Genomic DNA, 16154 nt, shown 5'->3' with positions numbered 1-16154 from the left:
AGATCCATCTCCAAAAGTCAAATTAATTGTTCATAGCCACAAAGATGTGATTATACAGACCAGATTTTCAAAAGCAGCCAACTAGACTGCTTATATCAAAATCCTCCTTTGTCTGACAAAATATGTAGTTTCTTTGCACAGTAACTAATAGGAACTACAATCCCTTCTGAGCTGAAAACTTGGTTCTTCCAATATCATTCAGGTATCAGAAGCTTGTATTCTTGTAGCTGTATTTTAACAAAAATTGATCTCTCATCACTAGAAAGCCTCAACAATCTGCATAGTCCAGGGACCAGTTCTCAACATGTGATCTGGATCTTTTCCCTTGGCAGGGTGCTGAGAAGTGGAAGGAGAGCACTGAAGTCCCTGCTAGAACTTACCAAGTTCAAAGTTATTTGCATTAGTTAGGAACTCTGGCAAGTAGAAGAATTCAGGGATGAGTTCCCTGACATCACTCATGTTGTCCCTTGATGCTGATTCCCACGTGCTCTTTACACTGTGAAACATCCTGTCTGCAACATCAAAACTCCCGCCCTGTGAAATGGAGACAGACAAAAAGACTGCAGTGTGAGTATTCTGTTAAATAAAAAACAGATGCAGAATCTTAGCCAATTCTGCAATAACCACCTTATCACATGTTTGATATCTCAAGATCTGTCCCAGCTCGATTTACTGTGATATTATATTGGGGGCTAACTTAGTCCTGGTTTGTAGATATGTAGTTGAGAATACCATAAAGCTTGGAGACTTAGCATAGCTTGCAGTAACACAGAGACAAGCAGAAATGATCACGTGCAGCTTGAGAATATCGGCATACCCATTATTAATGGTTCTGAAGGCAATTCATTCCTTTCATACCAAAGTGATTTGCAAGTGTTTTCACTTCAGTTGTGACCCAAATAGTCGTGAACAATCTTATGTGCAATTCTCCTGAGAAAAACCTTTGGGCAAGGGGGGGTACCACTGAAATAACATTCATCAGATCCAGGCAAACAGGAAAGGCCCAGTGGGCAGGAGCCTGCAGGGACTGTTCATTCCTTATGGGAAGGAGGGACAGCATAAAGAGGGGAAGAAAGGAAGAATGTCTGGGTCCCAAGCTTAACTGTGTGTAAGGAAGGAGGAACAAACTACATCACATCCTGAGAGCATTTGAACATGTTTAGTTTAATGAGAGTCAAACACTAGACAAAAGCAGCCTTAGTAGCCCAGGACATCGTCCTGAACTAAGGCCTCAAGAAGAAAGAAAAAAACCCCACCACAAGCAACCATAAATAAATCACTCACTCAATGAAGGGTATATGCCTTACATTGGAACCATATTTCATATAGGATTTTCTAATGGGATTTCAGATACTGTATGCATTTGTGAAAATCTGGGTTCACCTTTACATAGGGATCCCTACATTGAGCATGAAAGGATTTATTTTAACATGAAGTTTCTACAATAATGGAAATAACCAAATAGAAATCAGGTTTTGGAGATCATCTGAATGAGTCTGTCAGAAAAAAACAAGCTGTTTCAGAAGAAAGCTAACTTTTTAACTGTATAAAGTGACAGAACCAAGTTGTTTCTCACTACCTAGTTCAGGTGCTGGCAACAGTATAGCTGTCCAGCTGCAGCATGTTCCCAGGCTAATATAGGCATTTCTCATTGGGGTTAATTAATTTGGATTATATGTCATGGGACATAACACTATATCCCACTGCCAGGGCTCAAGAGAGATTATCAGAGATAGAACAAGTATCTTTAAATAGTTCTGCAGTGCAGTGAAAATGTATGAATGATGGCTCATCCTCAACCATTCAATCTTCAAAGCTGCTTCACTAGGCAAAAAGAATAAGCCAGAGTTTGCAGAGTGAAGACACTAAAACCCAGAGGCGGTGCAAGAGTCAATCTGTTAATGAATATGAGATGCAGTCAGGTTCTGTCTATGGCTGACCTCTTGCGAAAACTTGATGGCTTTTGGTTAGTTTTCTCTCTGCCTGTAGGCTGTTGCATGTGCCACATGAGGAGGATGCTGCCCTTCTGCACAATACCAGTCAGCTGAAGCTGTGACTTGCAATCTATTAAATAGGAAAATAACATCTAAGAATCCTCATGCTGTAAGGATGGGATCCCACTCCCATGGACCAAATGAACCCTGAGCAGCAGTTCCTACACTGGTTTCTGATGGTAAGAACCACAGCCCTTTTGACCTGCCAAGTACCTGCACACTTATGATGCAACTCCTTTGGATCTACAAACTCTGCTAAGACTGGGAACTGCAAGTGAAAAAATAACTTTCGCCATATCTTTTGTTAGGGAGAAACTACCCTCATGGATAAGCTATCAAAACACAGAAGTCAATAAACCCTAAGTTCTGAAGCCACATCTCTTTGCTTGTCCTTTGAGATAGACTTCCACCAAAAGCCAACACATATTCCAGATGGAAAGACCCCTGTTTCCCCTGAGGTCAATTCTGACCAGGCTTTTGGTCCAGCCTCATCTCTAAATGACAGCATAGTTCTGCTTTATCTCCTTGTCCTTCTTCGTTATACCACTGAGAGTTGTGAATCCTTCCCACACCCACTCAAGGGACTGAATGAAAAAGTGGCTAATCACATGAGTAAGCCTAGCTGGAGTTAATCTGATGCACAAGGTCATCTTGTTCTTGATCATTATTAGGCAGGGACCCTTGGAGTCAAATTCAAATTGAAATTAAAACAGAGTAGAAGAAGGGCTATAAATAAATCAACAGCTAACAAGTATCTCATTGAAGCATATTAAAGGGCTTTGTATATTTAATCTGCACACAGTGTGCTGTGTCTGGTGGTGATTGATGCTTTTTCATCTTTTTTTGCAGCTTTTATGAGAGCTGATGGTAATCTCCTGAGAAACAATATGATTTGTAATAAAAAGATTACCTGTATTAAATAAAAATAATATATACATAGGAAATGCTGTTAGCGCGACAAATCTGGTTAAAGATATTACCACCACGAAAAAATGTGATTTTTTCCCTAGCTGTCTAATTCATTTTAGGGAAAAGTAATATCTTTAAAACTTAAGCCTGTATTATTTATAAAGGAAGCAATAACTGATTTTCCCATTTCCTATATTAATAAATTTATTTGCATATATTTATATCAGAATTAATGAGTTTTCTCTCTCTATGAATGCAAAAACTGCACTGAAAGGGAAAAAGAGAATCAAGAATTGCTTTATGCCTTTAGATTGCAAGTCAACATGAACTCTTACGGCTTTTCCATAGCTAGACACAGTAAGTCTCTGTTTTATTTCCTTTCAGTAGAAGCCTTACACTCTCATCAGGAATACTGGAAAAATTTGCTTTTTAAAACTACAGTTCAGCAGGGTATATACAAAGAAACTAATCAAAAGTGATCTCTAGAGAGAAGTTAGAACTTCCCATGTTTATAAAACTAAGTATCAGTGATCCTTGGTGGTGCTTTAAACCCAAAGACCTCAAAGTGTTTGTGAGAGATGCTTATGAAGGTGCAAAGACTTACCACACACCCAGAGATGCTAAGAAGTAATTACCTGCAGACAGTGCTTAAATGACTGCTGAAGAGTCAGTGACACAAAGAAGAGTAAGAACTGTATTCTCTATAAGTACCTTTGAGAGGTAAATGCCAGGAAAGAAGATCAGCCTGCTAGCTGAAATGCAACAGTGGGATAAGAATAAAAGGGGATAAAAGCTGAGTTGAATCAAAAGCAAGTCTCACTAATTATTGAGGGCATGGGATCCTAAAATGAGTTTCCAGTGAAGACACTAAACACAGAAACCTTTGCTGCTTTTTTGTGGTGCTAAGAAAATTCCTGAAAGGAAATCCAGGAGGTACTTGACTAAGGTGAATTGGAAGGTACCATCCAACGCCTGTCTGATGAGCCTGTTTTTCATCCATTCCAGTACAATATGCAAAGCACATACACACTTTTCTCCAGAGTCAGATCTCAATACACTTAAATAAAATGTGAAATAATAAGCTTTTGTAAACTCCTGTACAGTTCCCTTACTAAAGGCAATGCTTCCTCACTGCCTTCTTCTGTAGTCAGGTGCAAATCAATTCTTCGACTTGAGAAACAGGATGTTATGCCAACATCAATTTTTCACAAGGGGTGCACCCAAGTTGTTGCATCTCCTTGTCATGTACATTCAGACTGGCAATTTGCAGTTATAAGCATAGCTTTTCCACTTTTTAAGATGCTGAGAAGCTTTCACAGCTCCCAACTCAGCACCCTTCCAAGGTCTTAAGTTTGGGAGTACTCCTTTTCCAACCTCCTCTTGATTTGATCATACAGTTCTCAGGTCTGCTGTTTACCTGACTGCATCTCAGAGCAATTTCTAAGCCACTATAAGACTAGTCACCTGGGGAAAATGACAGCGATGACCTCAGCTGAACATGCAGCAACATAAGAGCAAAGGAATGAGAATGGAAGAAGTTCAACAGTTTCAGTGGATCCACACCCAGACAAAATTTTGAGTGCTTCAGATCTCAGCAGCCTATGAAGATAACTATCCCCACAAAAATGCTGTTTACCTGCTAATCACACTTTAACAGAGCTGCAAAGCAGCTACTCAGACTGGGAACTTGTTATGCATGAAAAGTGTGCCAGTGAGATGCAGCAGCCTTTGTTGTTTACAACAAGAAACAACTGCTCCACAGTCATTCATGACTGCAGCTAACATATGGCTCACAGAGTGCGATGGTAACCATTGCCTCAGGTGGTTCGCTAACCCATCAGCTACTGCTGGTAACAGCTGATATCATAGGGCTTATTACTTAATTAGCACAGAGCTTTATTTGTATTAGTTCATTTGAAGAAAAAAAAATAGAAAAGGAAAAAGAAAAAAGACCAGCATAACAGCAAAGCACTTGGAAAGCTGCAGGAGGCATGCCAGCCCTCAGCACACATACAGCTGTCTCTGAGTGTGGAATATTCTGGCCTAGCAGTCTCCCTCACATTGTTTTATAACAACAGGTAGATTTCAGCAAGACACTCCTTAAAAAATACACTTTTGAGGACCTGTCCTCCTAGCAGACCCTGCTACAGCCTGAGTGTCTGTGCTTGTGCATCACCAACTGCCTGCTGAAGAGGGCAGTCAGGAAATTTGGTGTCCCTGTACGCTGACCAGCTGGGAAAGGTAAGCACAAAGTTCAGTTTCCACGAAATTCAATTCCATGGTGAGTGCTTTTGGCACCATAAAACTGTGTCAAGTTCAGAACAAGCTAAAACAAAATACTCCTTCTGGATCACTGGATGTAGTTTCACCCCACTTCTCCTTCTGGGAGCTGATCCTATGATTCCTATCATTTCCCACCCACCAGAACCTGTGCATCCTCATTTGGCCCAGGAATGCTCTTGATGCCACCATAGCCAGCTGCAAGTGCTTGCCTGTAGCTGCACTACTGTATGGGCACCTGAGCTTAGAATACCTACCATGAAAGTCTCATCTGTCCCAAAGTCAGAAGCTTATGTTCAGACAGATAGTGAAACACTGTCTAGGTGTTTACATGCGTCAGCTCTCGCAAAATGCATCACAGGACCAAGACTAAATAATCCGTCTCCCTCAGAAAAAAACATCATCATGCTCCCATTAAGATGTTTTCACTGAATTCAATAGACATAGCATATAGCCTTCAGTGACTCCAGAGTCCATGTAGAGTATACAGAAAATGTCAAAAGAATTAATCCCCCTTCATTACACAGCCACTATAATGTGCTACACGGTTCATAACGAGGTGTAGGAGGGAAGCTATCTTGCCCCCTTACCTGCAGAGAACAGAAGGTCTGTGTAAATGGCTCCATTCGGACCAGGTAAGATGCCACTATAATTGCTGATGAATAGTGAGTACAGTAATGGCACTGGGCTGACAGGTCTCCTGGAAATTGAACACAAATCAGATTCCAGTGCAAAATATCATCATTTCAAACCCATAGTGTCCAGTTACCACAGCACAACTAAATAGGAAGCATCTTTAAAGCAGATGTGTTCAAGGATCTGTGAGCAAAAGCACACCTTGCATATTTGCATTGAATGTGTAGTTACTATCATCTCTATATGTTGGTGTTTTTTTTCCTTCCACATTTCATTTTCTGAAGAATAAGGCCTTTAACTTTCCAGACCATCCCTTTCCCCATTAGTATGAAAAAAGGTCTTGATCTCCAGAGGTCAACAGCCTCAGTGTTCTGTTTCCTTTTCTTAAAGTAGCTGTTAGCTAAGCTGTGTGCAGCAGTCTTCTACTTGCAGCTTAGCTAACAAACAAGATTAATGTATGCAGCTTAGCTAACAGCGCAGTCTTTTCTAGGGAACATTGCTTTTTTGCTGTAGCATCTCTTCCTGCCCAAGGGAAGAGAACAGAATGCAGCAGTACAAGGCACATAAGGCAGTGCTTGCGGGAGTAATTTCTCTTTGAATCCTCAACCAGTTTGTATCCAGAAGCGAGGACCTCCTTGGCATGGTGCTTCCCTTAGCCACAGCTCTGAAAAGTTTTTGGGTGTCATTTCCCAAGGGATTCACCAGAATCCCCAAAGGCCTGAGGGGACTCAAGCCTCTGCTGTCTGTTAGTCTCCTAAAACACTCACCCTCACTCTTCTCTACCTCATTGTAGCGCTGGATGAACTTGCGTTTTCTCTCCACAGTCTGTGCTCCCATGGGCTTTGACAGGTCCCGAAATGTATGAGGATTAGTAAGGTTTAGAGTCTGAAAAGCAAAACCAGCAAAAATGTAGATTTTTAGATCTCTGAGTCTTAGACATCATGAATAGTTCAGTGACACTGGATAGCAGCAAGGCTATATTGGAAGTTTCACCTATACAAGAAGGTCACAGATTCAGTACTAAAATACCCATCTCCAGAACTGGGATGGGACTTGAAAAGAGAGTGGCAGCATGTGCCACTGAAAGGATAGCATGTACAAGGATCTTCACAAATAAAGGACCTGGCAGGTTGCAAATTGCTCTCAAGACTAGGGGCCAGAGAAGCCTGTCCCTGACTATCTGCTGAGCTGATCCAGCCTGCCCTTAACTAGGGATGTATTTAACAGATGTTCATCCACCTTTCTGAGACAGAACATTATCCTCAGTGTGCTAATTTGAAGATAAGGCTAATCTATAAAGAATCAGTAGAGTTCAAATAAACTATCTCAAATTTTGAACCCTTGGTCTAGACCCCTTTTCTTCAATGGCATCATTCAACAAACCTTTGTATGGTTGCTGTTGTAGAAAGTACAGAATGCTGCATCGAGCACTGACCTCTGAGTGATAGTCAGCGAGGACCCATGGAAAAACAGGATACTGCATGTAATCATTGTAGCTGCGGCCAGCCAATGTGTTCAGGTACATGAGGTAATCAAAATTGCTGATTTCCCTTTTCTGCCAGGAAAGGAAACAAGCATTAAAATCTCCTAACTCCACCCCTGAAAACCATACCTCAAAGGCACCCTCAGAGCCCTGTGGTTCCCAGGTCCAACAGGACAAGAATTATAAATAGTGTAATCAATCATCCATTGCCATTCAGATCAGCACAATATCTCTTATACAACAACCCATTCAATAGAATCTTTCTTCATTCTGGCTCTTCTTCAGACAGGCCATTTGCATTTGTCTATAAACATGCAGTGCTTTTATGCTGTATTTGCATAACAGAGCACCTTTTTCCAATTTAGAAGTGAGCCAAATGCATGCAATCTGTGTATTGGAAAATCCTGAACAACTGCCTGTATAGAAAAGGCTGCACAAAGCGCTACATATAAACAAGAAGGTATAGACTGCTTCAGTGTGTCTTAGGTCACCAAGATCAGGGGTACAGGAAAATAAATACATCTCTCAGCTAAGCAAAACTTCTGGGAAAATGAGAGGTGCATTGATTTAGATGGACAGGTGATCTGTGAACAGTCATTCAGCTGGGTGGCTCTCTTTGGTCTCAGTTTAAAAATGTGCATAAAATCACACTTAATCTGCCAGACAGTAGCACCATATGTTTCACAGCAGGAGGAGCAAAACCTCTGAAATAACCAGATGTAAATACTCTGCTCCTCTTGAGAATAACCTCACCTTCAGCAGCAAGAGAACAGCTTAGGCCTTGAAGTACATACCTACACACACACATATCTGTGTGCAGACACACAGACAGGTGCTGAAATTCTTTGCTTAACCAGGTGAAGCCAAGATTTAGCTTACCTGCCACTTCTGGAGCATTGTCTTTTCCCCTCCAGAGTGTTTCCTGTATGGAACAAACATTTGATTGAAATGGCCTGCTTCAGAACAATAAAAGAAAGTCAACACCTTAACTTCTGTGCTCCCTGTGCCCCCTGTTCTCATCCCACAGAAATGAGAGAACATCAAGACTAGAAGAATGTTGAATTTTCATGATTGACCAAGTAATTAAAAAATGAGAGCGTCATCAGTTAGGTTAGTGCAGCACAGTACAAATTTCATTACTGTTTTCATTAGGACTGAAGGCTCTGCCTGGTGAACAGGGATGGCCTAGCTTCAGATGGCTGATGAATTTATCACTGTCAGTCACTCTCCCTATGACACACTGACTCTCCCTAAGCTACTTGCCAGTCTTCTCCTGAATGAAGTGCCACTTAAAGTATGATATTTAATAAAGAAAAAAGAAGGAAGTAGGGTGGTGGTGCTAAGGATGGATTCCGTTTGCCTTAAGAAATTGCTGCAAACTGCCATGGCAGTGACATATGGTAAACTGCAAGAATTCAGAAGCTGACTCACAGGCAGGGAAGATGGCCCCTGCAGCAGAGGCAGATGGACAGCTGGGGACAGCAACCTCCTCAGCTGTTCCAAGCTAAGCCACACTGCCAATCAGTCTGTGCTCCTGGTCTCATCCCATTGTTGAGCTAGACTGCTAGTGACAGGTACCATTACGGTTGTCTGTTTCTATTCTGAAGCCTTATTCTCAAAGGCTTATGCTTTTCTGAAGCATTCTGAAAACACTGACTTGAAAACAGAGGTGTCTTGGTCTCCATATCAAAGATGATACTTTTGCACAAAGCACTTTGAATCTAATGTAGTCCTTAAAAAGTGGGTTGCCATTTTAATGATTTTTTTTAAAGTAACAGACTAAATATGGTTTTTTCCACTTTGTTCTCAAAATGCAACTTTTTCTGAAACTTTAAATAAGAAACAAATCAGCTGAAGGCAGATTCTAAACAGGGCAATTGACTTGAAAATGTGAAAGGGTCAATGATTCTGAGCAAACTAAAGTCACATTTCAACTACACTGAACTAAAAGGTGTCTCAGTATCTGAAGGCCATGGACTTGCTCTTGTCAATTCATGGAGACCAAACTCAGACAACTGACAGCTTCCGGATTAAAGAAACTTTCAATCTGCCAAAGTAAACAGGGTTACTGATATGATAAGATATAACTGTAGTAGGAGATGCTTTTCTGTTTGAGTGTAAAACTTTAAACTAATCCTAAGGTGCCAGGTCGGAGACAGGACTACTAACTTCCCGAAGAGTAAGAAAATCAGTTCAGCCATAGATTATAAAACTGCTACAGTAATACCTAGCTGCTGTTTTGCACTCTTGTGCTCTGTATTGGATCACACTAGAAATCCACAAAGCTAGGCTTAAAGCAGCCTCAGAGATCTAAATAAAACACCAGAATGGTCTATGATCATTACAGTTTTATTGAATTTGCAGTATTAAATTATTGTAAACTACCTCTCATGATTATGAATCATTATTTTACTGCCTATTCACTCCTGGACCAGTTAATAGTGTACATAAAGGAAAAACACTATGGTTTACTCAACACAGTATTGTATTGCTTGCTTAGGCACTCTTTTCAGAGAAAAGTGTATATCTGAGGGAAGGATTCTGCATAGCCTAAGTAATAACCTATACCATGAACAAACATGAAACCCAGGACCAATTCTAGCACATGGTCTACAACTCTCAAGCTTTGTTTAGTTCTCCTGCTAAGCATATGAAACCTAACAATGATAGGCTATGTTTATAGAAACCAGGCAACACAAAAAGGTGTAGTTCTTTTCTGATACGGGAAAATAGGATCTTCACTCTTTGTCCTAAAAGAATGAATAGATTATATGATGGTCTAATGTACACAATGTAAATCAGAAGAAAGTCCATTGACTAGAGTAGAGTTATGGTGGCTTTCCACTCCCAGTTTGAGCCACATGTGGCTCAAGGATGTAGGAATTCTAAAGTAGAAAATGGGTATCATGAGCACTTACCCTTTACCATTCAGCCCTCTCGCACTATATGTAGATTTCACAGTTTTGCCCCACTGGCCTTTGTAAGGTCTCCAACAGACATTCGGAACTCAGAGAGAGTATCTCAAAGGGATGGAACAGAATCAGGATGCCTGGCATTATTTGAAGTGTAGTTGGATTAGGGTATTTGTCACAGAGGGATCAAGTTAGGTTCTTGCCTTTCCAAAGGGGCAGACTCACTCACTAAAACTGCTCAGGTCTATTTTCGATTTCTGGATGAGTTAGAAAGCAGGGGATCATATAATGCACAAACCTGCTCAACCCATCAGTCCTCCAGCATTTAAAGTGGGAGCTTTATAAAATACTATACACAGGACTAAACTGGGCCAGTCTGTGTGTACGTTATGCAAATACACATATGTTGACTTGTAGGTGCCATGACCCTCTAGTGGAACTCTTGCTTTGCTTGTCACAAGCCCTAACAGCTAATAAGGACTCTACAAGGGTCAAAACAATCCTCTCTGCTGACTTTGGAAGCTGCTATATAACTCAAAGAGGTCAATGAGTTCACCACATCATGAAAATATGCAAGGCTAAATGTAGTCACTCCCCTGTAAGAGCCATCCTTCTGGGTCTTGGGGGACCAGGCAGGATGCTGCCTCCAAGTCCCCAGAGATCTGGAATTCTGCATTCTCCCTTGTCGACTTGCAGGGGCTCAGAACAAGAATCACATTACAGGCAGCTCAAGCCTGTTCCTCCCTTCTCCTTGGTAATCAATCAGCATTCCTCCAGCCAACACCTCTCTAGCCAGCACAGCAAAAGCTCAAAGTAGATCAACTGCAGCTATCCAACTGCAGTAAGTGCATTTAAAAATACATAAATAATCAAAGGCTGGTTGAAAAAGAAACAGTAGAAGTGCTTTATAAATATAATTAGCTAAACTTCAAGAGGGGGTGAAGTTATGTGAAGTCAAGAGAAGTAACTACACATCTATCTATATCTAAATGTATAAGGTATTTGCAGGGCACTAGCCATGGCAGAATCTAAGCATGATGTATACTAATGATGATCCACCTTTGGCTACACTATACGTAAGTGATTTATTAATCCCTCTTCCATTAACATCAGACTATGATCTCACCCTTGTGATAGCCAGTGCTCTCCATTTGCTAGAGACAGGTGGACCTCAACCCATTTGGAGATTCATTGCAGATGAGATAATCTCAAAGGATAAGATTTTGCCCCCACTGAAGTGAATACAAAAAGTCCAATAAACTTAATGGGTTCTTAAACTTCACAAAGCTGCTTTCATTTTCTTTTTGTCTTCCATCCTCCAGACTTCTTAAGTCTGTAAAACAGTGCCAAGGCTTTCCTAAAACCACTTTTCCTAAAGAATCTTTGCAATTACCAAGAATATTGTAAGGAAAATCCCCTTCCTGGTAAGCCACAACCTCAGTCCAAGTCCTAATATTAAAAGAGGAAAGAAGATGCCAAAAGGAATGCCAGCTTTCCCTGTGAAACAATCAAGTCTCTCTCAAACTCAGTAAAGTGTTAGGTTAGACTACTTTAGAATAAAGGTACAGCATCCTCCTTGTTTGATTGTACCAGTCTACCTTCTGGGGATTCTTACTCTGTGCTCAAAGAATAGAAATACAATACAAAATTTATGAATAAGTTTAATATTAAAGTAGGGCTTCTTGAAGTAGGATGTCTTGAAAGGGCTAGGGAGGGAGAAAGGAATCTCCCTCATATACAGAACACTGTTTGCACCTGTTCACAGGCTTCAACCAGACAAAGGAATGACATTTCCACTGCAGAAATGCTGCACCCCAGCCACACGTTAGGTCATGAAGAAAAACATCAGGTAAATTCAATTAACTTGTTGAGGTGAGCAGAATACAATCTCCAACCCTGGAATCAGGCAAGCACATCAACATTATCAGATTCTTTATGCCAATAACATCCCGGACCCATTATCAGCAAGAGAGGGACTTCAATGTTGCATCTCCTGTGAGCAATACTTACCACAAAACACACAGCTATTTCTCTTTCATGGTTCTTTTTTTCCAGATACTATTTTGAAATTATTGCAACCAGTTACTAAAAGCTTGAGCTTGTTAGCCCCAGTCACAGAGACAAATTCCAGTATGTTCACATGCTACAAAGGGAAATTGTTGTATCAACTGCAGTTTTGAAGGGTCACAGATAGATGAATATAAGCCGTAGCTCACATCCTCTCTGCTGCACTGCTAAATGAGCCTTCCCTCCTGTGTCCATATCTATCTGACCTGGCACGTGATAAAGATGGCATCATAAATGTTGTGAGTTTTAGCACACACATACAAGTATCTCACACTGTGTTACATCCAAATAAAACGAAATAGCCAAATGACTAAAATGGACAGTTAAGGCAACGTTAGAAGCTGACGAACAGCTTCTAACGAGGTCCAGATGCTTTTTCTTTCTGCATAATTTGAAAACTAACATTTGCAGGCACTGCATGCCGTTTAGTTCTTTTCCCTCCAGCTTGAACTTGCATGCTGGAACCAAACATTATGCTAATGATCTCCAAGGACCTAGCATTGCTGTTGCTTAGGAACAAAAGTTTCACAGCCTGTGGAAGGAGAATCGAATAGAAAGACCCTGAAGCTGGGGAAGTCCTTTTCACTGTTTCTCCTCCTCCCTGCACATTCACATACACAAGTTTCTTGAAGGGCTGCTATTTTCCATCAAGGAAGTACGATTCAGAATTTGCAGGACTGTGAAAAGGAAATTGTCCTGTGCTCCCTGCTCATGGGTTTATTTACAGACTGAAAGACTAATTCATTACTCAAAGACGAGTAGACAGAGGACAACTGCACAGTAACAGACCATGAAGGCTCGTCCCACACTACTGAAAAAAACCAAGCAGCTTTTGATGTCTATACCTCGCCTTCTAAGTCTTCCTAGCTGCTAGCCGGTAAGATCTTACACACGGGGGCAGTCTGGCAGAACTGTTAAGATGAAACAATATTTTCATTTATTTTTGGTGGGTCTTGGTTTTATAAGTGACCTTGCACTCTGTGATAGCACAGTGGCTCTGAAGTGATCTAGAAAAGCAAGAAAATCAAGGAAGAAAGCCTCTCTCTGCTTATTTGCTCATGGCAGATATTTGCTTAGTCTAAACCTGCCTGTTCACATGAGACTGAATTTAAGACAGTGAATTAATCTCTCTTCCACAACAGATTGTATCCAACAACAAAGAAATGGTAACAGGCTTGTAAGCAGGAAATTAAAAACCTACCGTAGCTGGAACTGCTTGGCTTCATGCAAAATCATTCACTGTACAAATGCTGGTTTTAAGCTTTATATGAAAGTATTTCTATAGAGCTATTCCATGGGTGAATTAGAACATGTCACCTCACTGCTTTCCTGCCACCAGAGAGGTACAGGGCATGCGTAGCTCCACTGGGCTTGGCAGGACTGCTCTGCAATACGCAGACTTCCAGGAGGAAAGACAGAGGAAACTTTTCTCACAGACTAGTTCAAGATGGGGTCAAGATGGTTCTGTGCAGCTTTGGGTGCAGTGAAGCAACCTATGGAATGAAAAGAACAGGCAGAACCACAGAGGACAAGGTCCTGAAACACCCAGGCAGCGTCACAGGCAGAAGGCCTGTTCTGCTCCTACCAGCCCTATGCTGAGAAAGGAAGAAGAAAGGGTCAGGTAGAAGAGACTGCATCAGCAGGGTCAAAATCTGTATTCTTCTAGGATCAGAACTCCTTTTTAAGACAGGCTTAAGCTACAAGGAGTCATGACTGAGCCCTGTGCAAGTGCTTAAGTGCAGATAAGGAGTAATCTCCAATCCTTCCTTGCCTCAGAGAGACGCTGACAGCCCTAGTCCTGATGCTCAGGGTCTGTTCCCTCCCTGCAGCTCCCAGCAACACAGAGCACCACAGACAGCATGATGCCCTTAACACATTTCCTATCAATTCCTGTATCAGGTCAGCCTCAAAGCTCTGGGCCTGTGAAACACTCTTAAAGCTCTGGGACCAGCCCTGGACTTTCAAAAGCCCAATCCAGACAAAAGATTTTACCAAGTGTGGATAAAAAGGGAAAGAGTTTTCTAGTTAAGATACTCTGTAGCAAGACCTTATACACACAGAAAAGCAGCACCCCCATCCCTGGGCAAAGGATTGACAGCAGCTCAGAGGGTGAACCTGGCAGTGTGGTGAGGGTTTCAAGAAAATGAGCAAAGAGAGTTCCCTCTTGTCACCATCGTTTCTTAGGTAGTAGGGCAACACATGTAACTCTCCCTCTGCTATCCCAGGAGATGCACTGTGAGCATGAGGTCAAACAGCAAGGAGGGCTCCTGCAATTCCTGAATTTTTAATATCAGTGGCTACAGAACTGGAGCCCTCTTATGCAGAGCTGAAGAAAATGAGACACAGCTAAGTAAGTTCCATTATCTCCAGCTACAGCCCTGTGAAACACTGATAATTAGTTTACAAGCATGCGGAGAGAAGAGAGCTATTCATTCCCTTCAAGTTGGCTGGCGCTCAGTGTTTCTGCAGACCTCTAGTGCAAACCCCTATCTTTGGGATTGCAAATCACCTTTTTGTAAGTTTGAAACATGGCTGCAACTTTTAACACAAAGGAAATAGCACTTGGAAAGGATGAGCACTCCCTAGGGACTCATGTTTTCCTGATCAGTGCATCTTAGAGGTCCACAGTAGGATTTTAAAAAATTTGACTAAAGGAGGCGGTTAAAAATCTCTTTGAAGTTTGGGCATTATCCAGTGCAACACGCAAAGAGATCTGTCTTCAGGAATATTAAAGTGATCTGTTTGTTTGATCTGAAAGTCCAGGTTCAAACTTTGTAACAAGTTGGCAAGGGTTATTGACAGAGAAGTACTCAAACCCAAAAAGGTTGAACGGTGCTGTTAAGCCTCCAGCACTCAACCTTGTACACCAGGCTCCCTCTAGTGCTCCCAGGCACGCACAGCACAGAGGGATACCAGCACTGGGAGCCAGCATTAACAGACAGCTGCAGAACAGGCGGATTTTTTGGCAAGCTGGTCTTTTTAAGGAAGGAAACTGTTTTGGATCAGTGTTTCCCCCTTGGATTTTAAGTGAAAAGTAATAGAAAAAAATTACTAGGAACTGAAAAAAAAAAATGTTTTCTTTCTCAGAGTTTTACAGAAGATTCAAAAATAATTTTAAAATAAATTTTCATTTTTAATTCAGAAAAAAATTTTCCTTGAAGCTCCCTTTCATTTTTTTAAAGGCATACGTGGCTGAAAATCTTCACTGATCAAAACGTGCCGAATGTTTTGGGCAACTCATCCATCACAAAATTCAGAGATAAAGTTGGACCCAAAAGTCACCAGGTTCACACCAATTGCAGGAAGCAGAAAGTCTCTTTCCATTCTGCCAAAGTGTAAGGAAGCTGCCCTGCAGATCTTTTTCTGAAGCATGGTAGTGACGCTCGGTGTACTGGTAACAGATTCAGGGTGTCCTGTACCAGCAGTAGGGCTCTGGCATTTCCCATGCAGTTGAACTTTTTCTTCACAGAATTGCCAACAAGAATATTGCATCAAATCCTTAAAATGAGTGAATTGTGATTAAAAAACCTGTCCTTTTGATCTCTAGAATTTCCTATCCACTCCTGGGCAAATTATTTAAGATAACTTCAACAAGGGTGGAGAAAGTGCTTAATTTTCCACTGTAGAGTACTTTGCTTCAGTTACCAGTCTACACTATGGAAAGAATAGCATTGATATTGTCCCTGGGGCACTGTCAGGTTAAGTACAACAGAGTGAGAAGCCTTCAGATATAACGGTAATATGGCCCTGTAAGTACTGGTGAAAGACAGAAATGTGGGAGTGACAGACAAAAAGATTTAACTGTGTTTAAATATTTTTATATAAAATAACAAAGATCCAATTTCGGAACACACCCTCAGGGCAAGACTGACC

The 16154-nt window shown here is 41.3% G+C and overlaps 1 protein-coding gene across 4 annotated transcripts in view; it reads right to left on the bottom strand.

Annotated features, from left to right (window-relative positions):
- WDFY4 (WDFY family member 4) overlaps positions 1–16154 on the bottom strand; it is a 145683-nt gene that overhangs the window by 23163 nt on the left and 106366 nt on the right. For all 4 annotated transcript variants that reach the window (XM_049810148.1, XM_049810144.1, XM_049810145.1 and 1 more), the window contains exons 48-52: positions 8182–8224; positions 7255–7374; positions 6587–6704; positions 5774–5883; positions 381–534 (exon numbers count right to left, since the gene is read on the bottom strand). In XM_049810148.1, coding sequence (XP_049666105.1) covers positions 381–534; positions 5774–5883; positions 6587–6704; positions 7255–7374; positions 8182–8224 — 545 coding nt within the window. The remainder of the gene's footprint in view (positions 1–380; positions 535–5773; positions 5884–6586; positions 6705–7254; positions 7375–8181; positions 8225–16154) is intronic.

The sequence above is a fragment of the Accipiter gentilis genome, chromosome 9 (genome assembly GCF_929443795.1).
Source record: "Accipiter gentilis chromosome 9, bAccGen1.1, whole genome shotgun sequence".
In the NCBI taxonomy this organism is placed as follows: Eukaryota; Metazoa; Chordata; class Aves; order Accipitriformes; family Accipitridae; genus Astur; species Astur gentilis.
Note: the sequence above shows the minus strand (reverse complement) of the source record. Positions and strands in the feature narration are given on the sequence as shown.